The sequence below is a fragment of the Epinephelus fuscoguttatus genome, linkage group LG16, assembly GCF_011397635.1.
Source record: "Epinephelus fuscoguttatus linkage group LG16, E.fuscoguttatus.final_Chr_v1".
NCBI lineage: Eukaryota > Metazoa > Chordata > Actinopteri > Perciformes > Serranidae > Epinephelus > Epinephelus fuscoguttatus.
Genome location: NC_064767.1, coordinates 35,480,765 through 35,494,117, shown reverse-complemented (window position 1 = coordinate 35,494,117; position 13,353 = coordinate 35,480,765). Strand labels below are relative to the sequence as shown.

The 13,353-nt window shown below is 39.0% G+C and overlaps 1 protein-coding gene across 2 annotated transcripts in view; it reads right to left on the bottom strand.

Moving 5' to 3' along the window:
- The window catches only part of slc24a3 (solute carrier family 24 member 3), a 148,610-nt gene extending 138,919 nt beyond the window's left edge, over positions 1 to 9,691 (bottom strand). For both annotated transcript variants that reach the window (XM_049600622.1, XM_049600621.1), the window contains exon 1: positions 9,362 to 9,691. In XM_049600622.1, the coding sequence (XP_049456579.1) occupies positions 9,362 to 9,542 (181 nt within the window). In that variant the 5' untranslated portion in view covers positions 9,543 to 9,691. The remainder of the gene's footprint in view (positions 1 to 9,361) is intronic.
- Positions 9,692 to 13,353: the final 3,662 nt, after the last annotated feature.

The window sequence follows — 13,353 nt, the reverse complement described above, 5'->3', positions numbered from 1 at the left end:
AATGTTATCAAAGTTACATGTAGTGTATTGATTCTTGAGTTATGGTCAAAAATATGTTTTGTGAGGTCACAGTGACATTGACCTTTTGCCACCAAATTCTTATCAGTTCAGTTTTGAGTCCAGGTGGACATTTGTCACATGGGAACACACAGAAAGAGGGAAATGCAACTTTTCAACTTCCCCACAAGGATATGACTGGCCAAACTTAATCACATAGACTAACATATTTAAAAAGTTACAAATTTCACTATGAGCAAAGGCATGACTACACATCAACCTACTTATCACTTCCTGTTAACATCCTCAAATTTCAGCACACACTCACACCCTTAGCTGTACCTATCGACTTACATAAATGCCTCATATACAGTGTAATTTATATATATTCCTTTTACTGTTATTGTAGGCTTCAGATTTGTTTGGATAAAAATTTCAGCCACTTTTCACAATCAGCCGTCTCATTTGATACACAGTGAAACAAAATATTCCTTGCATTTACCTCTGCAGTTCTGTCAGCATTCTCTAAAGTTTAACTTGCTAATTCATGAACCTTTCAATCACACATTCAAAGGTACCACCCAGGGACGAGCAGCACACAACGAATATGATGAAGATATCAAGTTACTTGTAATATAGCTGTTTAGATTTCTGATGGCTAGTAATTCATTTTTTTCTGCGTTTAACTGATGGTGCTTTTACTTACTTACTTCATTGTTTCTTTTTCTCTGGAATACTCTGACATTAACAGGTTAATCATTCTGTGGTCACTGTAACATCACTTTGGACCCTGAAGGAGTTTTGCAGTGACTACGAAATATTTTGAAGAGGGCATTATAAATGCATGAGAATTAATCTGCATTGGAAACATGAACACTAGGAGATGCACGATAATATCGGCAAGTCACAATGTTGGCCAACTTTAAAATGAACTATCAGAATTGGCCAACATGCTTTCTCTTATTTTGCACAATAAATGAATATTACATAAATTGAAAAGCATTGTATTTCATGTCTCCATCTGCTGGTGGGTCATTACGATAAAGGTATGCATGCATAATATGATGTTAATTCCACTACAGAAGAGACTTGATGATCAGTAAAATTAGGTGGGGAAAAAAGTGGATATATCAACATCAGTCTCAGTTATCGGTCAAATGAGTTGTTACATGTCAGCTTATCAGAGAACGGCAAAAACTCCAATATCGTGCATCCCCAGTAAATACACACATGCAACTAACTATACCAAATATAAATTATTTTTGACATTTTGGAGCTAAATTCATTTTCATGCACACAAATCTGCTAAATGAAAGATATGTTTGTGGAGAAATGTGTTTGACAAGCCTGTTCTGTAGCTTGCAGTTGTGTACTACTGAGTTGATGCTACCCAGCGTGGGACATTTAATGTCTCTGTTCAAGGTGTTACACTGTTAGGGAGAGCATTTACATAAGAGAGACCCTGTGAATGTTTGTTTCTCTAAGATTACACGTATGTGGGTTAAAGCACTGGCAGACTGTTTCTTGGTTATTCATTTTATAAGAATTCTAGTTATCATTTTTTAATGCTCTTCCTCTTTTCTTTCCGGACTTTTCCCTGGAAGCATTTACACAAGAGAGACCCTGAGGATGCTTTGCTTCTCTGACAGTGTAGTGACGTTATGCTAATACTCTTTCTGGTTCTTGCAGCTGAGTGCTGACAGACAGTGTTGAAGTTAGATCCTTGTCCATTATAAAACACAACACACAGTTAGGCCCGCTACACTACAACTTAACCTTTAACTGTGGCTTCTTTTGTATGTTAATTTAAGAATAATGTTTTCCCTGCTGCTGCTGCTGCTGCTGCTGCTGTAATCATTGGAAATTGTTCTGCATAAAAACAGCTGAATGTCTCAAAGGTAAATCAGTTATTAGTTTAGAAGAAGAGGCCCTGTGCAGTTAATATTTAGAGAGAAATTCAGACAGTGATCACTTTATATCTCTCCATTCTCCCTTCTCTTTCTCCTCTTGTTCCCTGACTCATTACTACCTTTACTCCCTCCTCACTTCATCCACCTCAACATGGATGAGCTCCTCGCTTTATCTTTCCTCTTTTTCCGCCTGCCTCCCCTAACTCGATCTCACCCTCTCTATTTCACTTTCTCTCTTCCCTCCGTCCAGTCTACTCCATCAGCATGTCCCTCCTCCACCTCCCTCCATCACTGCCACTGCTGTCCTTGCTTGCTCCCACTTTTCCTCTTCACATCACCTCCCCCCTCCTCCTCCTCCTCCTCCTCCTCCTCATTTTCCTCCACTCTTGTCTCTTTTCCTTTTTGTCTAATTCTGCTCTCTGAGTCCTGAGGCTTTGTCAGCGCAAAGTGCTCCGTCTGTGCTTCTCCGCTCTCCCCTCCCATCCTCTGCTAGCGTGCGAAGAGAAGGGGACCCACCAACGAGAGCTTTATATTATGTAATGAGATCATCTGCAGACTAATACTGTATACCAGATATACCAAGCAGCCATTAGTGGCTTCTCCATAGCATGACCATTTGTCTGGCTGGTACACACATCTTTTAGGTTGGTCACAGATGGGTGATGGAGGGACTTTGGCTTGAGCAGCAAGGCTCAATGATATTAAAACCTCCAAATGACAGTAACAGCAACATGTGTTTGCTCATATGGGTAATCCTCCTTCCTATAGTGCTTTTGTCCTGGGTCTGGGTTTTACCTTGTGTTTCCAGGAGGTGAGATGGATGCGCTTAGAGGGGATAGTGGTGGAAAAAAATGGCAGATGGAGGACAAGGGGATATGAGAAGAGGTGTGTGTGTCCACATGTCGGTCCGCAGGGCCATTGGGAGAAGCAAAGACATAAGGGAATACACACACACCTTAACATGTGTGTGTCGAAGACCCTGAAAGCTTCATTGTGGCTTGAGGGCAATTATTACTGACATGAGAAGAGGTCCTGGTCTCTCATGTGGGTGTCCATGTGAATATGCTGTCAATAAGCACCAAACTCACGACACATTTCTCCATTTGACGGGGTCATTGTTAACATTATGGTGAACTGATTGTAGAGTTTGGTGTTGAAATGATCTGTCTTTCATGGAGCTAAGGTGGTAGAGGTGGTCAGCTTTTACTCACAGGGTTGTTAATGGTTTTAAATTGTTATTTATCAATCAAAAAGTCAAGCATTCTATGACACCAATTTCTCCAGTGTGAGGATTTCCTGCATTTCTTTGTTTTCTGTCACCATGACGTTGGGTTTTGAACTTGGACAAAACAAGCAAGCTGACAATATCGCCTTGAATTTGAAATTTATGACATTTTTCACTATTTTCTGAAATTTTGTAGATTAAACCAGGGGTTTTCACAGTCTGACACTGTAGGTCCACCACTCAGACAAATTCAAAAGCATCCATCCTCAAACCCTCACTTGTTTTTATAAGTTAGGAAAAACCTCAGAAAGAAATGAATTACAAAAGAAAGATTAGCAGAGAGAGAAATGGACAGGTAGATGTGACCAAAAAAACTTTTTTTGAGGAGGGAGGGAAGAAGGATAGGACAAAAAAACTCAGGACGTTCCCCCAGGAGACAGCTGTTCTTGTCTCACGTGAAACCAAATGTCAACCGCGTTATTTTATTTTATAACAATGTAGCCGAGTACACTAGTATCTCTAGCACGCTTTGCTAGTGATGTATATGTCATGTAGAGTTGGACAATTTGGCTTGAAAATAATATTGTGATATTTTCAGACTATATGGTGATACACAATATATATGTCTTTAGTTTGAAACCTCCTCTAAACAACTGTAGATTACTTAAATAAAGTAGTCACTGTCACAATAATGATAACTAGAGTACTGTTAATGCTGAATAAAGTACTGTTATAATAAAGGTAGATAAAGAACTTTTATAATAAAGTTAAGCAAAGTACTGTCATAATAAAGTTAAGCAAAGTACTGTCATAACAAAGTTAAACAAAGTACTGTTATAATAAAGCAAAATAAAGTACTGTAACAATACAGTTAGACAAAGTACTGTCATTAAGTTAAAGTACTGTTATAATAAAGTCAAATAAAGTAAAAAATTAAATTAAATAAATCAAAATGAAACCACTGGTGCTTTTATGTTGAAGCACCTGGCTCGCCTCAGGCTGGAAGTGTAGATGATTTTGCTGTGAACTTGAAGATTCCATACAACAGTTAGGTTGGATGTTAGCATTTAGCAGAAAGGTAAACTGTTGCCGAGGTGCCTTTAAATGTGAGGATTTACTCACTGTGAGCTGGAAACAAACCAACAACTCTCAAATGCATTGATGATATTTGCAAGTTGCACTGGTGCTCCATGGTCGCAAAACAAAACTACTAAATAGTAGCACTCTGGAGCCCTGCAGGTAAACACAATTTCATCTGCTCACACAATCTTTAAACTCGTTAGGTTATACTGTTACCCCAGCGCAATTAAATGTGAGGATTTACTCACTGTAAGCTGGAAACAAACTAACAACTGTCCAGTTCATATATAAATGATATTTGCAAGTTGGTCGCAAAATGCAACTGAATAGTAGCGGTCTGGAGCCCGGCAGATATTAAACAGACGCTTCGGACTCACACACTTTTGCTCAGGAGAAAGTGATCTGGATAGGTGGAGAAGTTTGCAAGTATCATGTTTGTGAGTCTTTCTTTGTGTGTTTGTGTCTGTGAGAGGCAGAGAGCCACAGGAGAGAGACAGAGAACCAAAATGCTGAAGCAAGTCTCATTCCAGTGGCTTAAAAAAAACGTGACAGTTTTACTTGATGTTCAAGATAGAGTCATTTTACACATCCCATGTGGAACAAGCCGCGATAAATCAATATATTTGATATATCAATGTAACATCTCGCAATATGACAGTAGTAACAGACCATGATTGTTTTCAAAACCTAACCATGTGCTTTTGTTGCCTGAATCTAAGAAAGTAAACCTACAATGAAAGTTCAACGTGAAATGAGACTGTATGCATTTAATGACCCCCGGGTAGACCCAGAACACGCTGGAGGGATTTCATATCTCATCTGGCCTGGGAACACCTCGGGATGCCCCAGGAGGTGCTGAAAAGCATTGGTGAGGAGAGGGACGTCTGGAGCACTTTGCTTAGGCTGCTGCCCCCACTACCCGGCCACAGATAAGCAAATGAAAATGGATGGATGGATGGATGGATGGATGGATGGAAGTGTACATTTCCTGTAAAAATGGATGTTTATTTTTGAAAAAACACAATGCATGAGCATCCAAAACTGAACCTAGAGGGGTACCTAGAGTGTCATAGTTTGACGGCACTGACCAACCATTGGGATTTGATAAGCTGGGAGTGAGAATGTGTTGCAAACAGACATGATGGCTATCTAAACTGAATCTGCTGAGGAAAACCATCTTTCAAAAATGTACAAACAACAGTCCAAAACCAAGATAACACATTGAAAATCTCACAAATGACGAGACAGAACTACAGATCCACTGATAATACATTTTACAGTTGTAGCCCGAATGCCTTTAGCAATCATGTTGCAATCATTTAAATTCTTGCACCCTGCTGTCTCCTTCACTTCAGGAAACCTAACTTCTTATAATGTAAGAGAGCACAGTTCAGACTCTCTCCAAACATTTCACAAGAAGAGGTATAGTTCTAACAAGATGCCGAGATCTAAACCTATAAAACGTTTTCCTCCCCCTGAACATTTTTTTGTCATGACATGTACATCATTTGTTTGATTTTAAATTGCATAACTAAATAATACTTAAAGCCCAGACCTCAATTATCAAAATACTTTGATAATAATTGTTGCAAAATCAAGTCATTGTTTACTCCACTAATTAATTCAGTACCGACTTGTTTCATGGTAGTTGTCTTGGGTGTCTGTGCATGCTTTTATTGCTTGGGTTGAGCCGAAATAACAATGACAGTTCATGAGGAACATTATTAGTGTTGCAACGCCTGAATGCCACAGCTGAGAACATAGAAAATCATCTGAATAAAAAAGTCTCATCAGGTGCCCAGACTTGGGAAATTTCATGAAGTGAAATGTGCCACTGATGATAATTTCTTGCTTTCTTAGTTACACATTGGAGACATCTCTGTGGTCCCCAAAAACAGAAGCTCCAGCACACAATCAGAAAAAACTCCAGTTGCCATTTGTGAACAAGTACCACTAAATGTAGAAAATCGTACTGCATGTGATATACCTGTGGTTGAGCTCATTTTAAGATCAAACACAAACATCTTGAGGTAGACAGAGGTGGACAGTTTCTTTACAGCTGCGACAGCTGTTTTGTTTACATCCTGATGACATCACTGGGCTGTTTGGTTCAAGACATCAACAGGTATCAGACACTTAAATTTTTCCGCTTTTAAGACCTTTTCAAATTAATTTCTTTGACCAAATTTTAAACAGATATTTGGACAAATCCTTTTTTTCTTACTCAAGCATTGACGGCCAATCTGTATTGATATATGAATTTAGAGATGAACGACCCAGTATGATCGATGCAAAGTGAAAACATTTATCCATATCATCATCTTCAAGATATGCCTTTATTTTGAAATTCTGTGTCACCATCAAACAGCACCAGGCAGATTATGGCAAGCAGCCAAAAATAAGATGATGAGGAGAATGTTTTTTTACTCAGGAATAAATCAGCAGTGTGGAAATAATTAAGATTTCAGAGAAAATACAGTTAAACAGACGTAAGTGATGCCGTTATTAGATAAAATACTTAGGAACATGATGGACCCTGCAACACAGCAACAATGTTCGACTGAAACGTGACATGTAATGTATTGGGCTATGAGTAGAGGAAAACTCTGATAGCTGCTTCACTAATTTATGCAATGTAAAAGAGCTTAAGCTCAAAATGGGTACTAGCAAAAAACAATGTTTTGTCTACGAACCCTGACATTAATAATTAAGATGAAATTTATACTTTTGTTAAATGATGTAGTTAATCTATTTTTATGGCTGTTGGGAGAAGTCTGCTCTGAGGATTTTAAGCCAGACAGTTTTAGGGAAAAGAAAGTTTGGTTGAAAATGGAGATGCCTGATATTGGATTCTTTGCCAATATCTGATTTGCCCATTCCAATACCAATATATCCACTTTTTCGCTACCTAATTTTAGTGACCATCAAGTCTCTCCTGTAGTGGAAGGGACCATACCTATGTTCCCCGGGTCTGATTTCCCCCCGAAACGCGAAAGAAAAATGCACTTACCTCATGTGATCATGTGATTTAATGCCCAAAGGCGCAGACAATGCTCCAGACTCACATATATTTAGAAAGGGCTCATTTTCTCCACTGTAATTGCCGAATTCCACAACAAATAGCCTATGCAGGACATCCCTGATTTAATTCAGCATTTTCCCACATAGTATAATGTTGCATATAAGATATAGCCCACGTGACGCGTTTTTCTTTCACATTTCAGGGGGGAACATTGGACCATGGGAGCATAGGGAGGAACATAGGACTGGGGAATATAGGACCCGGGGAACACAGGGATGACCCCGTAGTAGAATTAACATCATACTGTGCATGTATTCTCTTATCGTGATGGCCCACCAGCAGATGGAGAAATACAATAATTATTGATGTATGTAATATTCATTCATTGTGCAAATTAAGAAGCACAATGGCCAATTCTGATGGTTCATTTTGAAGCCAATATAGGCCGATACTGATGACATACTGATATTAACGTGTATCTATAGTTAGGAGTCAGTTTAAAGTAAACAGAAAGGGGTGGTAGCTTATTCTGTCCCAGATTGTGTTTAATGGGCATATTATATCATCTCATATTGATCACAGGCCCCTTAATCATCTAAATCAAATCGTGGCAGACTTTGTGATATTGGCAAATATTGTATCGTTGTCCAAAGAGTAAATATAATATCGTATCGCGATGAAACTAGTGATTTACACCCCTAGAGCGCGCAAACTAAGAAGTGTATATGTAGTGCTGTGCAGAGGTAGGTTTTATGTGGGAACATGGTGAGTAAGTGAGTTAGTTAATCAACATTTTGCCATCAGGTATGTACATGTAACTAAAAAGACAGTATTAGGCTGAGTGGTAGGTTCAAAGATTTGTAACTTTACAAGTGTGGACTTATTTTGACAAAAAAATAAAAGATGGATAAATGAAATTAGAATAAATGTTTGTGGTAATTTAAAAAATAATGTTTACAAAATTGAATGTTTACAAAATTGAATGTCAGACATTTAAAGACTTTTAAGGGCCTGCAGACACCATGTGGTTTTGGAAAGGAGTGGGAAATATTCACTAACATTAACTGGGCTGCTGACTTGACCATTAACAAGACCTACTTGGCAAAACATACCAAAACATTGGCTGAGCTCTGAGGTGGTAATGACCTAAAGCTGTACAAAAGTTTGAAGCTTGTGTAGAGAGTATTTACACTATTTAAATGTTACAACTGACATAAAATAGCCCATTGATTATGTCTAGATGATTACTGATAACCCAGTCAATATAAAAATCCCTGCCAGCAGCGATGAACATGTAGCTACAGTTTAAATTAGATTTCCAGTAAAAGAATGCTGCCCTCAAGCTTGTCATTGAGTCAATGTCACCAGAATAAACGGCCAGGTATCTTCATATCATATCCAGCTCATCAGCTGTCCTCTGCCTGACAAAAAATGGTAGAAGACAGAGTGGATTTCTCTTAAGTAATTCAAGCAACAGAGCAGCATAGTCACTGCTATCATTTCCAGGGGATTATTAGTTACAGATGTTGAGCTACAGGAAGGCATGTTGTTGTTTCATTCTTTACAGTGATTGTAAATGTGTGCACTGACACACTGAAAGCTAACAAAAATCCAATCTGATATATCTGCACTAATCCTAATGGGAACTACACGGTCCTATACCTTTGACAGCCTGGTCAGTGGTGAGTTTGTTCAGTAACAACATTGTATTGGCACTAAATGGCATTTGATTATGTGTGTTTTATTGCACATAAATGAAATGTTTGTGTTTGTTAGTCAATACTGATCTTACTGTACTGATTTTACTATATTTTTTCACGTTACTCACATTGCCCATACATTTCCTGTCTTAACGTCCACCACAGTAGAGCCATCAAGGTTTATTCTGCTGTTTAAGGAATTTAAAATGCAGCAAAAAGCACAGATTAACTGGAAAAATCTGTAATATAGCCTGCTCATGACAGCGCAGTATGTTTCTCGGTAAAACCGCCGTTTTGCCTCTAAAATGCCTGCTGTTTCTGCTTCATACAAACTCCATATGAACGCTGTCTTCTTCACAAATTAAAATGTAGGCTGATTCACGTTGGTTTGATAGAAACAGACGGAGACGTTTAAACTGCCCCTCACCTGCTTTCTGTGCCACGGACTTGAGCCCCACGACGAGCCCCAGCAGTACCCCCGCAAAGCACATCTGGATGGCGAACAACTCCTTTCGCTTTCTCCGCTTGGCTTTGCTCCTCCGTCGGTTCAGCATCACTCCTCCTCCGACAGCCGTCTCCGGCATCCCTTCAACCACCACGCGGGCCATGGCGCTCTTCTCTCGGCGAGCGTTCCGGCGGAACCCCCGGTGGTGGTGCAAAGGTACGAAAAACTGAAGCGGGCAGGAAGAGACAGAGAGATGTGCTGTATGGGCACTGAAGTTACTCGACGAGAGAAGATATGACTGGCTTGTCGATCGGTTTGTAAACTCAATCGGTCTATGACAACAGAGACGTCCGGTCTAAGATTTCAAAATAAAATAAACTTTTTTTTTTGAAAATGTGGGTAAAACAAAAAATGTGTAGCTATACATAACAAAAAAATATTAGCTATTATTATTTTTTAATTTCATTATTATTGATTTTTTATTATTGATTGGACATCGAATTTTATCTGTCTTTAAGATATTTTTGTCCAAAATACTCAACAATGGGCCTATCTCGCATGGTTAAACAAAATAGTAGACTATAGATAGATAGATAGATAGATAGATAGATAGATAGATAGATAATGGAAATTATGAATGTTTTAAAATAAAAAACAGCACGAGATATCTTACACATTTTACTCTAAGCAGGCAGCAAGAGCCCAGACCTGCTCCAACATCTAGTTGGCCCATACAAAACTGTTCCAATGACGTACACCCAAATTAATCACAATTATCAAAATATATTACTATTTTTATTTTTACTTATTTATTTTTGAGATTCTTTTAATGTGTGATTAAAATCGACTTAATATCGTTTTCATGCAAAAAAAAAATAAAGAAATATTAAACAGAAGATTTTAAAAAATAAAGATATTTTTATAGCTTGAAGATATTTTTGAATATGATAGAAATAATGCAGTCATATGTCATCATCAAAATTTGCGAACTCTGAGAAGTCCTAGAATTAAATAACAATAATAATAGTAATAATAAGAAGAAGAAGAAGAAGACGAAAGAAAGAAAGAAAGAAAAGTGATACACCCTTCCACTAAATGAGGCATGTACGTTTAATGGGCTACCTCTGGGCTCTATGTGCTTTTATTTTCTGCTTCCCGTTTCCGGTTATTAGCCAACTCTAGAACATTTGACGCAGTTTGAAGTGGTTGCTGATAACTGCTTCCCCACAGTTCTTCCTTCTTCGAGGGCAAGCCTCGTGGCTCAACAATCCGCTACAGGAGTGAGGTTTCTCGGCGTGGATGGTCGTGGAGAAGCGCCGGGGCTCCGTGGCATGTCAACTTCGGATGTGCTGCTTCAGAGTTGGAGATGTCACAGGGAGAGAGAAAAAAAAAACACGAGGGAGGGGCGTGTGCATGTTTGTGTGTGTGTGTGTGTGTGTGTGTGTGTAAAAGAGAGCAATACTGATCATATCAGCAGTGATGTAACAGAGACTGAATTGTGTAAATAAAACTGTGTAAATATAAAGATGTTTGATGTTCATTTTTCATTTTTGACACAAAACATAGAATATAACATTAAATATTGACCAGGACCTGACATTATTATTAGTACTGCATAACGGTATATTTTTTTTCTAATGCATACCAATAATACATAGTGGCCACTATTTACTATACTGGGTCTTAAATCTAAAATTGACTCCAATACCCCTTTTCCACCAAAATTAGCATGTGGACACAGGTTTTTTTAAGCATGGGGAAACCCGCTAATAACACCTATAGATTCCTTCCCCATTGCCAGTAGACTAGAGCCATGTACACAGCTCTGTGCCTGATGAGCATGCCTTTGTTGTTTTTTTTACTGGTGTGTCACGCTTGACCTCATGGGTAGGCCAGAAAACAGGTTAGTAAACAGCAGAAAGCAGCATGGAGGCCTGTGAAAATGTTACAGCGGTTGCTTGTTTTTATATATCTGTACTGTATATATCTTATTCAGTCTTTCAAAACCAGTGAAGACTACATTGGAATGACGTTTGAGTGCTGCTTCAGTGGAGATGGACAGTATTTTGTGGTGGCGTATCGTTGCAGCTTGCTGGTACAGGGGCTACAATTAGCAAATTCACCCAGGTGCTGTATTTTCATCACTGCCGATCGGAGCCAGAGCCAGTAAAGACCTGTGACCACTGCAGAGTCATTTGACCTGAGTGTGAATGCTTATTGTAACCCGTCCCATTACATACAACAGCCAGGGGCCAGCTGCATAAGGAACTTTAAGTTAAGATTTTCCTTTAAACCTGAATTAGAGTTCACAAAACATCCTTAAGTCCTCTCCTAAAGGCTTCCTCAAGTTTTTCTCCTTAACTTGGTCTTATACTTAAGGTATTGCTTAAAGCTCACTAAACTGTTGCACAGAAGACCTTAGCAACCAAAGTAAGGTAAAAAACATAAGGTACCTCTGACTGCATCTTAACGGCAACATGACTGAGTGTACAGTGATAAATGAGGAGTGTTACATGACCGGGAGAACATGATGGACACCCTAAATGATGCACAATTAATTTTGCACTATAAATTTGACCGTAAGTCAATTTTTGATTTGTCTCAACACCTGAAGTTGGATCACTAAACCTTCCGAAGCTGCGTTCCTCCAATTCTGTTACAATTAATGATTGCTTTGTGGTTTTATGCAACAAGATCTTTCCAATCAGTAATTGGCGAGGCATTTCACGTACACAAAAAAATGGTATGCTGCTTCATTCACTGGGTTTCAAACGTCGTCACCCATCTGCTTAACACTGTAAAGTTTCTGGCCCAGAAAGAGTAGGATAAGATAGCGCTAACAGGTAGCCTATCACATGCACAAGTGCAAGCAAACAAACGATCCTCATGGGAACAGTGAAATTTTACTGTTGTAAAATCTCTTTCAGTGCAGTAAATGCCTTAATGCCTTTCCTTGACTAAGGAAACCTTTTAAGAGATTCTGTGAAATATCCCTAAGAAATTTCCTCAGCTAAGAAAAAACTAAACCTTAAGTATCATTCTTAAAGAGCAAACTGATGGTGCTTTTTGTAACCAGCTGGTGTTAGTAGGTTTTTTGTGCAGTAAGATCGGGGCTTCATGTGTTCTTCTTCCAAAGCTTAACAAATGTATTAAATCACTCCATAAGAGTAATTATGGTGAGTTGTCTTTTTCTTTCAGATAAACTAAAAAAGACTGAAGTTATGTTCTAGAAAATGAGTCTCTTGGGTGATAATAAAGTGCGACAGTAGAGAGGCCTGTTGTAATGATGGCTCGGCAAAAGCTCTTTTGAAGAGGACAGCCATCATCAGCATGACCATTAAAAACAATGAGATTGATCTTTCACCCTCAAAACATGCACACACACTCAAAGGCACACCAGCTGACGAGGACCAAAGGTCACACCCTGTGACCTCCTCATAATGAAACATCAGAAGGATGCTGTTATTCTAGAAGCAGAGCAGAGAAAGGAACTTAAACATGAAAGGGAAGGAGAAAGTAAATAGGCACTTGAGATTAAGCCGTCGCATTAGGCTTTCTGTCACTGAGGAGTACATTACTCCACTAAAGTGAACTTTCACATGTCATGTGTAAAGTGGTTGCAAAAATCACTCCGGTTCTTTGTTCATTTCTTGCCCTCCCACCCAGGTGTGTAATAATGTCATCACAGGGAGGACAGAAACTGGAGAGCCGTAATGCTATGTGAGAGATAGAAGGCAGTGTGGCAGAGCTCCCAGATTACACCCACAGCCCCTTGGCTCGCGTTTACACACACACACACACACACACACACACACACTTCCTTCATGATGGATTGGGCATAATCCTCATCCTGAGCAATAGCGTCTGACAGCCGTGATTCGAGACAATGACAATGACATGGAGTGTGCTGGATTAGGAGGCAGTGAGGGATTTTTACCCTTCATCCTTCAGCTAAAATCTCCAAACAGAACTAC